Below are 17,551 nucleotides of genomic sequence, written 5' to 3'. Positions count from 1 at the left end.
TCGGAAATTGCGCCTCAAACATCGGTTATATTTCAAAAAAAAAAAAAGGGGGGGGGGGGGGGGGGGGGAAGAAACAACAACTAATAATTTTTTTTATTACTATTATTAATATTTTTTGCGCGTTCATTGCACATGTTTGGGAATATTTCAATATTTACTTTTTATTTTATCTTTATTTATAAAAAGCACAATGGCAACGCGCATGCGCATACTCTGCTCCGCTCATTAACCTTTACACTTTCACACAACCTACAGATCTAGAACGAAGACGCTGCATTTTTTGAATAATCTCTGGTGAGCATAGATTTCATAGAAAAACATATTATATTGTTTTAAGTACCTTTTTTTCGATTAATCCTGTGACGTACAAAGACGGACGTTTTTGGGACTTTACGTTTAAGTTTTTAAAGTTTTTGTTAAGGTCTCCATTGCGTGTGCAGACGCTCGCGGAAGAAGACGCTGCAATTTTGCGAACTCCCTGGAAAACTGCTCGGTAAGCATATATTTCACTACATTTATTTTATATGTTGCAGTTTCTGTTTTACAATTCTCGATGTTTTCTTCAATGTGATTTTAATGTCATCAACAGGTCACGTGTGAGTCAAAATGAGCGAGCCTCCTGAAAGGATTTCGTATAAACGTTATCTAACTGATCCTGAAGAGGAAATTCCTTCAAGAACCAAACGGAGATGGGCACAAAAAGAAAGGTGTGTTGGTAATGTAATATCCCTCACTCTTTAACATTAACGAATGCCATAGGGCAATCAATCAATTAATCTAGTGGCAATCACTAAGGATGCCACAATTATGTAATCGTTCAAAGTGGCAAATAATCGTCCACTGCATGCTTAAGATGTTTGTTTGTTTTTTATCAAGAATAAACAAAGCCAATGTGTAATAGACATTTGGGGCTTAATACTCCAGAATAGCATTGAAGGATTTTCAATTAGTGTTTTCAGCTTATGTTCTTGTAAAAATAGGACATGCAGTTGCTTAAAACAATGGTATAAACATCATTCTAAGTAAATTTTATCAAATGTAATTAATAGCCACAATGAAAATTGTAAGGAAAAAATGATCTTTATAAATTACCATACCATAAGGTACTCTGGCTCCCAAATGAATGATCTGGAGTTGGAGTTGGCTCTTTTAAACAGGGAATGTAGCTAGGCTATGTCTAATCTGCTTATTACTGATCAATAAACATCTTTATAAGTGATCACATCTTTATCATGTTAATAGCAGTTCACTTAGAGTTCAAATATAGCAATAAGCAATTTCTATTTTCTTTATTGTATATTTTCTTTTTCAGAATTAAGGTTGCAGAAGAAGAACTTCAGAATGTTATCAAGGAATGTCAAAAGGTATGCCTTATGATATGATTGGTGGTTCAATTTGCATTTTTGTAAATTCATAAATGAACAGTTCAACCAAAAATGTAAATTCTCTAATCAATTGCTCACTCTTAAGTTGTTATAAACCTGTATGAATTTCTTTTGAACAAAATAATGTTGATAACCAAACAGTTGCTGGTCCCCATTGACATAGTATGGACATAGTATGAAATAACAACACTATGGAAGTCAGTAGGGACAAGAAACTGGTTATCAACATTCTTGAAAATATCTTCTTTTGTGTTCAACAGAACAAAGAAATAGGTTTAGAACAACTTGAGGGTGATGATTACCAAAAGAACATTTTATTCCTTTTATCTTATCATCCATTTTATCTTATCCCTTAGCATTTAATTACCTCAGTTATACCAAATAATAAATGCTTGATTCATATTAATATTAATAATAATCTTATTGGTCTCTTTTTAAGGTTAGTGTTGGAATACAAACATTTTGGGTTAACTGTAATGAAAACACTTTTAATGCATAAACCTAAATTAAATTTATTCTGAATATTGGACTATAGATTTGTCGAAATAAGTACACAATAGTTAGTTGAATTTTCAAGTCAAGAAATGAAATCAAAAAGATCATTACATTTCTAGACATTATTTTTTAAAGAATATTCATGAATTAGTGCATTGAACAAGAAAAAATAAAACAAGTAATCATTGTTCTAATTATGATTTTTACGGTAATTTCTACTTTCTACTGCAATCATATATTCTTACAGAATTTATCATGAAAGAAAGCACTAAGCATTCATTTTGACAGCCTAAGCACACTTAAATTTTGGCAAGACTGAATGGACATGTCAAATAGTGCACAATTAGTGAATGAGACCAATTTCAAATTTCTGCTGTAATGTTAAAAAAAGAGATGCATAAATACAGAGAAGACGGTTACAGGGCAGATCTCACCGATATAGACATGAATGCGTCTATGAGTCCACTAGGTTAATGCTCTTACACTGAAGATTTGCTTACAGGACCCATAATTCTCTCTCTCGCTTCTCTTTTCAAGGAAATCCCAGACACCCTTCCAGAAGACAGAACTCTGCTGATGACTAATGATGAAGAGTGCACTGCAGGTCCTGTTCAGATAGAGGTCCCAGTGGATTCAGGTCAAACTAAAGAGCAAAATCAACTACTACTTCTGGCACTTAAGCTCAAACACAGTTTGACCAATGACTGTCTTAAAGATATCATGAAAATCCTTAATGTTGTTGGTGGCAGTGATTCAGCATGCAGGACAAAATATTCATTTTACAAAGCTTTTGATGATACAAAAGACATCATGAAAATCTGTTATGTGTGTGAACAGTGCAGTAATATAATGTCAGCTGAACTGGACCAAGTTCATTGTGTTCAATGCAACAGCACCTATGACAAAGCAAGTAGGTTTACCAATAACTTTTTCATATACCTCTCCTTGGAAGATCAACTCAAAAATCTCTTGAGAATGCCAGGAATTACAGATGAATTAATAGGAAGGCAAACAGAAACATCTACTTCTCTCAGTGACATTTGTGATGGTTTTTTGTATCAGAAAGCTTTAAGTGGTTCAGAAACGGCCCTTCAAACCCTCAGCTTAACATTTAGCTGTGATGGTGTGCCAGTTTTTAAAAAGTCCCCTTGTAGTATTTGGCCCCTTTTTTGCACCATTAATGAATTGCCATTGAAAACAAGACAGGATAATGTACTCCTTTGTGCACTATGGTTCGGGGATGAGAAGCCTCACATGAGAAGTTTCTTAAAACCTTTCATTGATGAGTGTGTGGGCCTACAGGACAGTGGTTTCACATGGGAAGATGACAAAGGCGTTTCTGTCAATACCAAAGTAATCCCTCTAATTCTAATGAGTGACTCAGTTGCCAGACCTCTGATCCAAAATTTTAAACAGTTTAATGGTGAATACGGATGCTCCTACTGCCTTCATGAAGGAAAGGTAGTTGAAAAAGGCAGAGGATTCACTCGTGTATATCCTTTTCAGAAGGACATTCAGCTCCGCAATCAGGAACAAACTAATGAATTTGTAGAAGCTGTGCTACAGTCTGGTAAAGCTGTTATGGGTGTTAAAGGGCCAAGTATGTTGTGTAGACTTCCCAGTTTTGATATTATCGAAGGGTCTGTCCCAGACTATATGCATTCAGTACTTCTGGGTGTTGCAAGAACTGTAACAGGGCTGTGGTTAAACAGTGAAAACCATGAAAAGCACTGGTATATAGGTAGGTCTACAAAACTGTTAGATGAAATGCTTTTAAAGATTAAACCGCCATGTAATGTACCTCGTGTGCCAAGGTCTGTCACATTGAGGAAATTTTGGAAAGCCCATGATATGTATATGTGGCTCTTTTATTATAGCTTACCTGTACTGAAAGGTGTATTGCCAGAACCACTACTGAATCACTGGTCTAAACTAGTCAAGGGAGTATCCCTTCTGTTGGGCGAAAATATAACTAGAGAGCAGATTACTGAGTCTGAGGCACTTCTAACAGATTTTGTGAAAGACATGGAGGTATTCTATGGGGAAGCTAATCTGTCTTATAATGTACATCTTTGCCTCCATTTACCAAGGAGTGTAGTTAACTGGGGGCCTTTGTGGGCTCATTCCGCCTTTGTGTTTGAGTCTTACAATGCTAAACTACTAGACATGATCAAAAGCACTCAAGGGGTTGCGCTACAGATTGTAAAAATGTTCTGGCTACAGAAGGCCTTACCATTTTATGGCCAGACTTTACTGAAAGATGCCTCAAATGAATGCAAGGAGATATTTGAATCTCTAACAAGACCTAAACAGTTAAAAGATGTAACTCGCACACATGGTATCACTGCACTTAATCATCCTAAAGTGCGATTAATTAGGAGGGATGACTATATGGCACTGAGTCGTTATGGGGTACAAAGGAGCAGAGTAAAGTACTTTCAACGAATCATTACAAATGGCGAGGTGTTTCACTCAGAAGATTACAGTCGTGTAGTCAAACGTAATTCATTCACTGTTATGTTGAATGATAATGATCAAAATTTCTTTAACATTAAACGATTTGTAATATGTCAAAATGAAAGTGGAGAGACGTGTTATGCCATTGGAAGATTCTATGAACGAGCAAAGCATAGTCTCTGTGCCTCAAATCCAAGTTATTTTGAACCAGTATCAAAACGCCTTGGGCATCTGACAGGTATTCTTGCTGCAGAGATCAAATGCAAATGTCTGATCATTCACACTGAAAAACTAAAAGTCAATTACATTTTTAGAAGCATTAATCAGTGTGAATTCCTTAAATAAGGTTAAACACGAGAAAACATGATTTTCTGCCATGTGGTATTTTTCTGAAGTGATTTTAAACCAGTTCATAAAAAAAAACATACATAATTAAACATTAAATGGCAAAACGTCAGATATACATTACATTAAGTCATTAAGTGCTATATTATATTGCATCATTAAAGGAACATCATCAATGATCCACAGGACATCTAAAATACCCTTGTTGTGTTTACAAGGTTCTATAATAAGGGAAGAAAATTAGTACATGCTGTTACCCTGTCAGACCAGGGGTGTCGCTAATGAGGCTGGGTAAGAGAAAGAGGAGAAGAAGAAAGTAGAGAGCGAGAACAAGATGGAGCTCCGCTGTAAAGCCTAAAATAAAATGTTGAACCCAGACGTCGCCTCCGCTGCCTGATTACACACCCAACAAATTGGCGACGAAGATGAGCGCTTCAGTGCCGAGCCCACCGCCCTTTTTGCAACATGCGGGTGAGCCGCCAATACCGTTTATGACGTGGCGCAAATTCTTTGAGAACTACATGCTAGTGATAAATGCTACGGGAGATGCATGGCCGGAGGCGAGACGACGAGCCGTCTTATTACATTGCTTGGGACCAGAGGGACAACGACTGTTCTACACACTGCCGAATCAAGGTACAACGTTTGCTGAAGCCATGACTGCGCTTGAAAACCACTTTGTCCCTAAAGTGAATGTAGTGGCATGCAGGCACACATTCAGACAGCGAGTTCAGCGGGCTGATGAAACGGTGACCCAGTATGTTGCCGCCCTCAGAGCATTAGCTGTGCCATGTGGTTTTGGAATAATGGAGGGTGAAATGATTCGGGATCAACTTGTTGCTAATGCTAATCTCAGTGTTGTTAAAGAAAAATTGCTGCTGGAGGAGGACCTTACATTGGACAAGGCAGTTACTATTGCATGTCAGGTGGAGGCTGCGGTCAAGAATGCTACACTCCTCTCTGCTGCGCCCACGGCCCAGACTGCGGCAGTACAAGCTGTGGAGGTGAAGGACGCACGTCTTCGGGGAAAAAGAGGAGCGCGACCGGCTCAAGCTCGGGGACCTACATCTAAAGAATGGCACAAAAAGGCAAGTGATAAAGAGCAACAGCGTCATTGTTTCAGATGTGGATCCGAGAAACACCTGGCTAATGATAAAAACTGTCCAGCAGCAACAGTAAAATGTGATAAATGCAACAAAAAAGGGCACTTCGCCAGAGTTTGTAAATCAGCTGTAGCAGTGGTCAGGGAAGTAGTTGTTCCTGAGTTTACAGTTTTATGTGTCGATGATCACAAACTGATGACTGCAGCATGTGATAAGATTACATGCAAAATGAACATTGAAACACCACAGGGAAACTCTCAGGTTCTGGAGTTAATTGTGGATACAGGAGCTTCAGTATCTATCCTCCCAGAAGCCATCTACAAAGAACATTTTGCACCCTGCGCTTTGACTGAACCGAAGGTTAAGCTTGTCACTTATGCAAAAGGTGACTTGCCTGTCATTGGCTGCCTACAGGCTTCAGTGAGGGTTGCAAACAATGACAGAAAAGTGCCAGGATCATTCTTCATAGTTAAAGATGGATCACCGTTGCTGGGGTTGGACTTAATTAAAGCACTTAACATTGATATCATTGCTGGAAAAGTCATCAACAAAGGAGAGGATCCTGCAAGAGGAGCACCAGCCAGTAAACAAACATGCATGGTGAATAACATTGATTCCTCTTCTTCCCATCATCTCGGAGCTGTTAAAGGGTTTATCCACAAAGTTCGAGTGAACAAGACAGTACAGCCGGTTCGCCAAAAACTGCGGCGTCTACCACTCAGCATACGTGAGGAGGTGTCAGCTGAATTGAAACGTCTACTCCAAGCAGGCATCATCGAACCAGTGGATGCAGCTGAATGGGTGAGTCCTCTGGTGGTTGGAAGAAAAAGTAAGGGAGACTTAAGACTTTGTGTGGATCTGCGTGAACCTAACAAGAGTGTGATCATGGACTGTTACCCTCTTCCTCACATGGAGGATTTGTTCGCACAGCTGGCTGGGGCTACACATTTTAGCCAGATTGATTTAAGTTCAGCTTATCACCAACTACCTCTTCACCCTGATAGCCGAAGCCTCACAGCATTCATAACCCATGAAGGACTCTTCCAGTTTACCCGAGTTCCATTTGGACTTGCTTCAGCCCCTTCTGCCTTCCAAAAGATGATGCAAACAGTCCTAAAAGACCAGACAGGAGTACAGAACTACTTGGATGACATAATAGTGTATGGACATTCCAGAGAAGAGCATGATGAACGGTTACAGGCTGTCCTCCAACGCCTGAAGGATGTCGGTCTGCAGATCAACTTCAACAAAAGTTCATTTGGACAGACATCTATTCCGTTCTTGGGACACGTCATTTCCAAGGATGGCCTGAGCCCCAGCCCAGACCACCTGACTGCCATTGCCAAAGCCCCTGCACCAAAGGACATGGCTGCTCTTCGTTCCTTCTTAGGCTTGACTTCATGGTTCAGCAAATTCCTAGCAAACTATGCAACTGTGGTTGAACCACTCCGTGAGTTACTTCGGACAAGCCAGACGGCTGAACTTCAATGGACTGATACAGCAAATGAAAGCTTCAACAAACTGAAGGAAATGCTACTAAAAAGCCCAGCACTGGCAATCTTCAACCCAAATCTGCCAACGTTCATCACCACTGATGCGTCAGATTATGGTCTTGGAGCTGTTCTGACCCAGATCGACTCAAACAATGAGGAACGTGCTGTTGCTTTTGGCTCCCGCACCCTGTCCCCAGCCGAGAGGAAATATTCAACAATTGAAAAAGAAGCCCTCGCCTGCGTATGGGCCGTTGAAAGATGGAGGACGTACATATGGGGACGCAGATTTACTCTGAGAACTGATCACCAGGCCCTCACCACCCTGTTAAGTACTAAGGGGATGAACAGAGCTGGCATGAGGATAGCACGTTGGTCAGCCAGACTGATGTGTTTCCAGTATGACTTAGAGTACCGTCCAGGAAGCCAAAATGTTATAGCTGACTGTATGTCCCGTGTTCCCCTGCATACCACAAACACAAGTGAAGACTCTGAACAGGACTTAATTACAGAGATTGCTGAAATTTCTCCTCAGCTAACAGCGCTTCCACTGGCTGACTTCAAAGCAGAATGTGAAGACTGTCCTGAATTAACAAAACTAAGACAGATCGTTCTTTCGGGCTGGCCGAAAGTAAGAAAATCCTTACCAGATGATGTCAAACCCTACTTCCTGGTCCGACATGAACTGGCAGCAGAGTCACCGCTGATATTTAGAGGAACACGGCTGATTGTTCCTAAATCTCTGCGAGGAAAAGTAGTGCACCTAGCCCATGAAGGACATCAAGGCATGGTCCGAACCAAACAACGCCTGAGAGATCTATATTGGTGGCCAAACATGGATGAACTGGTCCACGAAATATTGTCCACATGCACAACCTGCCAATCGTGTGACAAGACTGCAGCTGTTTCACCTGCACCGTTACAACCCATCAAATTCCCAGAGGGTCCGTTTCAACATGTTGCTGTCGACATTGTTGGTCCGTTTGAACAAGGAACCTATGACTGCAGGTTTGCCATCACACTAGTTGACTATTTCAGTAAGTGGCCTGAAGTCGCATTCACACCAAACGCCTCAACTGCGACAGTGATTGCATTCCTGACTTCCATTTTCGCCCGTGAAGGAAACCCTTATGAAATTACAACTGATAATGGTCCGCAGTTCACCTCAGCTGCCTTTGCTGAGTTTCTCGCTGAAAGGGGCATAAAACACATCAGGACAAGCGTCTATCATCCTCAAGCAAATGGATGTGTGGAGCGCTTTAATAGAGTACTGAAGGACTCCATACAGACAGCACAAGCTACTCAGCGACCATGGAAAACTGTGGTTACAGAACTGCTTCAAAGTTATCGAGCGACTCCCCACGCGACAACCGGTGAGTCCCCTTTCCAGCTCCTCAGAGGAAGAGCCATGCGGACTAAACTCAACATTCTGCCACCACCAAAGGATGCTGGACAATATGACCACATCAGATCCAAAGTGACATTGACACAGAAAAGAAGTGCACTTTATACAGACAGAAAGAGAGGTGCTAAACCTACTAAAGTGACTGTGGGTGCGTCAGTGAGAGTACGAAAGCCATTCCATGTGGGAAAAGGAGAGCCACAATACACCAAGCCGCTGGAGGTACAGCAGCAGACGGGTGAGAGTTCTTTCATCCTCAGCGATGGGAGAAGATGGAATGCAGCACGTCTCTCACTTGTCCCAGAGAACTCAAAACACACACAAAGAGCTGATACAGAGACAGAAAACATCAGCTCAGCACAGACTGCTACACGTCCCACACTGCAGAGGGACAGACAACCACCAAGATGGACAAAAGACTTTGTTATGAAATAGTTCAGAGGTAAAAAGAAAGGAGAAATATGCAGATGTGAGAAATGACTGTGAAGGGAAAGTGCATTTGAGTTTCATTAGTTATCTTTAATTCCAGCTGTGACTTCTGATAAGCTGAGAAGAGGGCACATGGTTGTTCCTTTTGATTCAGGGTTGATCCGGGGCACGTTTACTTTGCCATTACAGTTCTTTTATCAGGATATATATATAATACTATTCTGAAGTTACTAATTCCCTCAAAAGTAAAAGGCTGTCGAATGTTTCAGGTTGTGCTACAAGGGAAAGAGTATTATTTGAGAAAAGGGGGAGATGTTGTGTTTACAAGGTTCTATAATAAGGGAAGAAAATTAGTACATGCTGTTACCCTGTCAGACCAGGGGTGTCGCTAATGAGGCTGGGTAAGAGAAAGAGGAGAAGAAGAAAGTAGAGAGCGAGAACAAGATGGAGCTCCGCTGTAAAGCCTAAAATAAAATGTTGAACCCAGACGCCGCCTCCGCTGCCTGATTACACACCCAACAACCCTGCCATCAGTGGCACACAGCCAATCATGAGCATAATAACTGTTGTAACAGTGATTGTTCGCTTAATTTGAAGTGCTGTTTAATTTTGCTCAACAAAATGAACATTGTGCTTATGATTTTTGTATAATCTGTAAAAAAGAAAAATGACCAAAGACTTAATGGTCAAACTCAACTTTTTAACTCTGAGGGAGATGGAGAATGAGCCTATTTTCAAAAAAAGTGGACTGTTTCTTTAAGTAGTATATTGTATATATTGTCAAAAGCTAAAGTGTACATAGCAGTTGTATTTTGTGTACTGTATCAATGACCATTAATTTCAAAGTCAAGTGAATGCTAATATTGTCTAATGTGAAATACTGTAAGCAAATGAATAAATAACCTAATTCTTGCTAGACCTTTGACTGTGTTTTGTTTGAATCCAACTGTGTTTGCAGATGTGATTAGATGCAGATGTTGTTACTTTTATTATTATTATGGCACTAAATACATTTTAACCTCCTAAGACCCGAACTCTTCCACGACATGCATTTTTAATTTCTCTTTGATATTTGGGCATATTGGGACCCGATGAATGTAAAAAAAAAAAGAATTACCAGATTTTCTTTTAACTTATTTTTGTTTTTAAGAAAAATAAGAGCCACAAATGAGGATATTTGTTTAAAATTTTGATAGAACAGTAGCAGTATAATGTCCTCGGAAGTGGATATCAGGCCCTTGTAGAGCAAAATTGAGTATTTTGGTCTAAATAACCCAAAATGTGACGTCCACATATGTGGACGCCAGGTCCAAAGAGGTTAGATAAGGGATACTTTGAAATATATTCTACTGAAAGGTTGGAAATGTATTTTCTTGAACGCAAATATCTTTTGAAATGTATTTTGGTTTGAAAGAAATATATTTTAAATTTCAAAAATATCTTTTTTTGGAGCATCACAAATACAAAATATATTTACCATATATTTGAAATATATTTTGGCCAGGAAAAATTTATTTTTTTACCGTATGGGGGAGTGGATTGTGAAGTACAATAGTGTCAGGACACAAAAGACCCGTACCGTAATATGCATAAGAATAGTGCAACAACATTTTAGGTGCGGCTGGCGGTGCGGCTAGCTTGACTGTGTCTTCGTAAGTGAGGTCTCACTTGACCGCGGTATTAAACAATGCAGTATGTCTTACAGATGATTGAAGCTAGTGAGAGCTCTGCTAGCATTAACCAAAAAGGTCTGCTTCCATAACAACCCTCCAAAAATACAACAACCCAGAAATACTGCACAGAATTGAACAGGAGATGTTAGAAACTAAAGTCTGTGTATCAGAAAATATGCTCCCTTAACAATAATAATAATTTCTCAGATGTGACGAGGCAGCAAGGTGTACAGAAGGACTCTGCCGCTTCTGCTGTTTGGGGTCCGGCTGGCACGGAGCAAGAGGACAGCTCACGTGAGCGCGTTCACAATGATGGGCTCGTGCAGTTTTGGCCCCGCCTGCATTAATTATCTGCGGCTGATATTTTAAAAGGCGAGAGAGGTATCGTCTCCTGCGCATGCGTCTGCAGGCGCGAGCTGTGCTGATGTCGCATTCAGGTTCTTCACATAAGCTCGTACACGGAGGCTTCGTCTTGCCTTTGGTCCACCAATAACATCTATTAATAGACTCTTACATAGTAAATGGAAAAAAATTGCCCTTTCTTCCTCTTATTTCAGTCTTTTGTCGTGTCTGTTTATTTGTTAGCAGCAATGTCATACGTTCTGTTTTCAAAAATATAAGTCACACTAGGTGTACAACAAACCAAACAACATAATAACGATATTTCCAGCGATTTTGCCCCTCCCCCTCCAAAAAAGACTAGACTCTAAGGGGGCAACTGATGTACTTGTCTTTGATGTTGTCAAGGTCAAGAACGACCAATCAAGTGCATACCTTTGTATGTAAACAAAACAGATTACTCTTTGGTTTGTTAATAGTAAATATGAAACAACTATTTATGAAAAGAGTAATGTAAATATAACAGAAATAAAAACAATAAAGACGATTTCACATTTTCTAATACTAGGAATGGCCTACTAGTAGGACATTCTCCCACAGAACCTAAAGGCAACAAAGTACATCTCCACCATCCCTGCTGTCCCCAGAACACAGAGCCGCTACACTCCAGGTGGAATGGACGTATTCTCTGCTACTCCCGTTCTCAGTCCGCCAGAGCCGCGGGGAAAGCCAGGCCCGACATGACAGCGTCTGCACGGGACAAGAAATTCTGCCAGCAGTCGCGGGTAACGGTCCGTCCGGAGACGGTGTGGATTGCGGGTCGCTACATCGCGCTGGCCGCCCTGTGTATCCTGTGCTATAGCAACTCTCTCCACGGGGAGTTGGTGCACGACGATGTGTGGGCTATCGTCAACAATCCGGACGTCCGACCTGGCTCCAGCCTCAGAAACATCTTCAGCGACGACTTTTGGGGCAAGAGGATGGCGGACAACACGAGCCACAAGTCTTACAGACCGCTGTGCATCCTCACCTTCAAGTAAGTTCTCGGAACTCAGCCTTCCCGCCTTACCTGGAGCTCTGAACAGCAACACTTAGTGCTAGTCGTTCTGCTGGATCGACAGCTCCGCGATGTAAACGCGTGTTTCGGGCTGACGTCATCCAGCTGTCCCTCGTAGGGACGGGCTGCTGTAGCGAAATGCTGAACTTTGCAATAGCCGAACGCTGCTAACCCCGGCTATGTGCCGATACCAGGCAGGGTCTTCTCGGGAGGAATGTTACAGCGAGAGTCTCGCTTCCAGTTCTTTCTATGCAGAGTTGGAGCGTGCAGAGCAGCTTGTCTCAGCACATCCAGCCGTCCAGCCCACGTTACTACTTTGATTCAAGTTTCACGTATCGCACAGACATCTGTGGAACCTGTTGCGCAGGTTTTTAGGTGCTTGAAGTCTGGTGGTGTAGTTGGAGGTGTACTGTATGGGTGGAGATGTAGTAGTGGTTGGAGCGGTTTTGGAGTGGGCTGGTCTGTTGTGCTCGGGTCGTCGATGGATGGAAATAGCGAGGGTGGGGAGTACCCAGTCGGGCTTCCTTAACAGGGTGGGAATGTCTGATAAGGAAGAGCATAATGAGTAAACAGTCCGCACAATGGCCTCCAGATAAATGCTCACCTATGTTTCCATCATTCCCCACGTTTCCTCCTCATTAGGCAGTTTGTTAGTTCAAATCAAATCAAATCAAATCACTTTTTATTGTCACATCACATGTGCAGGCACACTGGCACAGCACATGCGAGTGAAATTCTTGTGTGCGAGCCCCACAAGCAACAGAGATGTGCAAACACAACAACACAAACGAGCAAAATACAAGAATGGCCAACCTGAAACTAATAAATATATGTACAATATATAATAGTGTATGCATTTCTGGATGTGTATACTAAATATTTTCCTACGTGTGTGTGTGTGTGTGTGTGTGTGTGTGTGTGTATACACATTTTTACAAATTAAATAGTAAAAAAATAAAATAAAATAATAATAATAATAATAAAATATATAAAATATACAGAGTTGAATATGTGCAAAACAAGTGGCATTTATATACAGTGTGGAGTGCATAATGTTGAAGTTCCAGTAGTGAAGCTGAGGTGTCTATGACGTGTTCAGCAGTCTGATGGCCTGATGGAAAAAGCTGTCTCTCAGTCTGCTGGTACGGGACCGGTTACAGATAGGGTTGCCAACTCCCTGAAAAATAAATAAGGGACACCTCGTGGCCAGGGCCGGGCGACCCAGTTGTCTTCACCCTTCCCAGTGTGGTGAATTTTCTAGCTCTTTTTTTGTGTGTGAAATTATTTTTTTAACCATTTGACTTGAATTTGATTTAAGTAAATGTTTATTCTTTGTGATATGAACACATGTGAAACAAATGATCATTTAGCCATTTATTTTTAGCTCAAAATGACAACATTAACACAGTAAAACAGGTCTCCTTCTTAAACAGAAGCCTGTCATGCTTAACTTTTGAGAATATAAGTAAATCTTTCTTTAAAAGAACTCTGTCCTGCTTAACTTAAAATAATAGAAAACAATAGAAAGAAAAACATTCTTGTAACAGTGCACATTTAGTGCATTTAGTACAATTGGCTTCAGTTGAGGTATTATTTCAGCTTTTCTAATGCTAATCAGCTGCTCCTGTTTGTAAACCCGCTTGTTCCCATGATTACGCATCTTAACTCATCATCATTATTCATCTATGTATTACTTTTATGTATTAGTCATTAATTTGTAATCATCTATCCTTGCAGTTGTTTATTACACAAAATAAATTATATTATCACACTTCTGGCCACATAGCGCTGATATTCACTGCACATGCCCATATTAACTTTTTCCAGCCAGGTGTTTTCCTTTTCCCATTCTTCCCTTTCTCTGAGGGGAACAAACATTGCTGCTATAATGCTGGGCTTACACTGTGCGGTTTTAGGCCCATTTTGAGCCGATTTTTGAGTGATCTTCATCGTGCATCGTGTAGTATACGTGGGGTAACGAGAAGCGATTAACACCTCACGACCAGCTCCCGATCATCAATCACTCGTGAGGGTCTCATCACAGCCGCTCACACTGCTCGCGCGCAAACACGTAAACGTTGGTGTAAAAGATGGAGCAGCACGGCTGTGCAGCGTGTGATCTGGACACAAGCGATGGAGGCACAACTTGTAGAACTTTGGAAAGCTCATCAGAGCCTTTTCGATGTGGCATCACAAAATTATCACGACCACAACAACCGTGAAAATAGTGGGATTTACATGCTGCTCAATCACAGCTGCCTGATCAATGTTTTTCATTAGCAATTTAGCAAAGTTGATGGTGGTGGTGTGTGTGTCTGTGTGAGTGTAATGCTGGGCTTACACTGTGCGATTTTTGGCCCATTTTGAACAGATTTTTGAGTCGTGCAACCGATTTGGCGATCGGCCCGATTTTGGCCTTCATCGTGCGTCGTGTAGTATACGTGGGGTAACGAGACGCGATTAACACCTCACGAGCAGCTCCCGATCATCAATCGCTTGGTCGTGAGGGTGTCACCGCAGTTTGTCACACTGCGCACGCGCAAACACAAATGTCAGCGAAAAAGACGGCGCAGCACGGCTGTGCAGCGTGTGATCTGGACACAAGCGATGGAGGCACAACTTGTAGAACTTTGGAAAGCTCATCCGAGCCTTTTCGATGTGGCCTCACAAAATTATCACGACCACAACAACCATGAAAATAGTTGGATTTACATTGCTGCTCAATCACAGCTGCCTGATCAATGTTTTTCATTAGCAATTTAGCAAAGTTGATGGTGGTGGTGTGTGTGTCTGTGTGAGTGAAAGACAGAGGGAGAGCGCGACAGATTTTCTGTTATAACCTTCATTTTATGGAGGCACAGTGTGAGTACTCAGGTCGCATCAGAGCATCGGGCCGTATAGTGTGAGACCTGCATCGTGACCTACCAACTTTTAACCCCTGCGAGTCAATCGTGCAGTTTGAGCAGGAGCTGAATAACGCGACTGAAAAAATCGCACAGTGTCTGCCCAGCTTTAGGTGTACTGTCGTCCGAGACTTGCACCGCAGTGTCGGCGTTTGTTTCCCTGTTGGCCATGCTTCTTGTTATGGTCATCTGTTGTCTTCCGGTATTTTCTCCGTAAGCGACCTTTCCTCGACCAATGAGATGAGCGGTAATCTGAATTGTCATACTCGAATTGTCATAAGTGTGCTGTCAGCTCATTGGTCACAAATCAGGAGAGGGGCTGGGAATTATGTTTTCAAACAAAGCGTTAATTCCATTAACATTTATAGACTACTTTTGATTCTCACTGTATTACGGGACAAAGTGCGTCCCTTATTAGCTCAATACGGGACGTGTACTTTTGTTTCGAAATACGGGACGATTCCGTTTTTTAAGGGACGGTTGGCAACCCTAGTTACAGAGCATGGCTGTTGCGAGACATAAAGCTCTGGTGGGATACGATGGGCCATTAATCAAATCAGACATTTTATTCCTCTCTCATAGTGAGTGTGTGTTTGTTTGTTTTTTTGTTTTTTTTAAGTTTTCCATGTCGGTAAGCCAGCAGCATTTCAAAAGTTAAAAAAAGTATTTCCCAAATACTTCTCCCCTGCAGAATTGCTTTTCCCTTCGTCGTGAGCACGCGCTGGGCTCTCCAAATCACGGACAAACAGTATCTCACAGTTGTTTATGTTTTTGAACCCATTTTGCAAAGAGAGGATTTTTTTTTTTTTTTTGAAAAATGCATTGATAGCAATGTTGAATATTATAAGATAAGATAACCTTTATTAGTCCCACATGTGGGAAATTTGTTTGTTATTACACAGGAAAAAAACAACTACACGTAAAATAATTAGGCCTCTGCCTTTCTAAATGGAGGGACAGTAACTGCGTGTGTATATGTAAGCTAGGGGTGCAACATACACAAAATTCACGGTTCGGTTCGATACTTTGGTGTCACGGTTAGATTTTTTTTTCGATACAAAAAAATGTTCATGCCTTTTTAATTTGTCATTCATTAAAATTATAAATATATATTTTAGCTCAAAAGTACAGTTTTTAAATTTAATGTTGCTGAAACAACAAAATAATAAAAAAAAATAAATCTATCTGATCGAGAAATCCCTCATCTTTGGAAAAGAGAGTTTATTACAGAGAAATGGCTCTTTCCAAAATAAAAGCTCTACTATACGCTTCTTCTGGGCTATATTCTCAGCAGCATATTAAACATATCAGGTCCCCATAAGGAGAATCATGTGCTAACGGCTGTCTAAATGACTCGGGTAAAGTTTGTAGCATGCGTGCTTGTTGTTTTTGTCTGCTTCCACTTGTCTTTGCACTAGGATGCTGTCGGCGTAAATGTGCAGTCATATTCGTTGTGTTCCCACTAGTGCTGTCAGCGTTAATCTCGTTAAAATGACTTTAACGCCATAACACAGCAAATCTCCGTTAACAAGTTACCGTGGATCCTCCCGTGCTTAGGGCTGGACGACGTCAACAAGCTAACTGCGCTAACGCACTAGTTCCCACCAATTGAGCATTGGGTGGCACATCCGACATACTGTTTTACTTTTGTCCATGACGCGCTTACCATCAGGGTCATGCTTCACATGAAAACCAAGATAGTTCCAAGCGCCAGATCTGAATGAGGGTGGGAGAGGTTCAGTTTCGGGTAGCGTTGAGGCAGTTGCCATGTTGCAACGAGCTTAGCTTCTGTCTTGCTAGCTTGCGCTGCGCTCAGTGGATCTGCACTCGACAGTGCAGCCTAGGCGGAGTAGTCGAACGCAGATCCACTGAGCGCTCAACACAGACAGCATCGTCAGAAGAAAAGTTGATAAAATAAATAAAAAAAGTTGTATTGTTCGATACATATGCGTACCGAACCGAAAGCACTGTATCGAACGGCTCAATATCGATACGAGTATCGTTGCACCCCTAATGTAAGCGTGTAAAACCTGAAGATAGAGACAAAATACTGTTAATCTGACTATCTTCCATTCTGCAATTCATCTCGTATAAACAATAACGTGGCGCAGAGCGTGACGTGAAAAAAGGCACATACATTTGACGCTGCGTGAAGAACTCTATATTCCTCGTCCACAAGTAAACGGCGTTTGGAACCACCGAAAACGAGATTTTTTTAAAACTCCTTTTTTGGGTTGCGTTTTCAAAAATACCCGTGTAGGTGTGGACATAGCATAAAAGAGTTAGTAGTTTATTTTCTTACTACCTGTAATTTATTGCAGTTTACTTGTACTTGCTTAATTGTTTACTAAATGTTTGAGGTGTGAAATAAACTGCAATGGAGCAAAATATGGGTGTTTGTGGTTGGAGGATGTGTTTGTGCGCGGGGGGGTGGGGTCTAGCAAAAAAGGTTTGGGAACCACTGCTCTATGGA

At 41.3% G+C, this 17,551-nt stretch overlaps 1 protein-coding gene across 3 annotated transcripts in view; it reads left to right on the top strand.

Moving 5' to 3' along the window:
• Positions 1-11,734: 11,734 nt before the first annotated feature.
• Positions 11,735-17,551, top strand: part of tmtc1 (transmembrane O-mannosyltransferase targeting cadherins 1) — a 94,882-nt gene continuing 89,065 nt past the window's right edge. For all 3 annotated transcript variants that reach the window (XM_004573097.4, XM_012925275.3, XM_004573096.4), the window contains exon 1: positions 11,735-12,154. In XM_004573097.4, the coding sequence (XP_004573154.3) occupies positions 11,859-12,154 (296 nt within the window). In that variant the 5' untranslated portion in view covers positions 11,735-11,858. The remainder of the gene's footprint in view (positions 12,155-17,551) is intronic.

This window comes from Maylandia zebra, linkage group LG17 (genome assembly GCF_041146795.1).
Source record: "Maylandia zebra isolate NMK-2024a linkage group LG17, Mzebra_GT3a, whole genome shotgun sequence".
Taxonomy (NCBI): domain Eukaryota; kingdom Metazoa; phylum Chordata; class Actinopteri; order Cichliformes; family Cichlidae; genus Maylandia; species Maylandia zebra.
The sequence above is the reverse complement of the archived record's forward strand: the minus strand, read 5'-3'. Positions and strand labels throughout refer to the sequence as shown.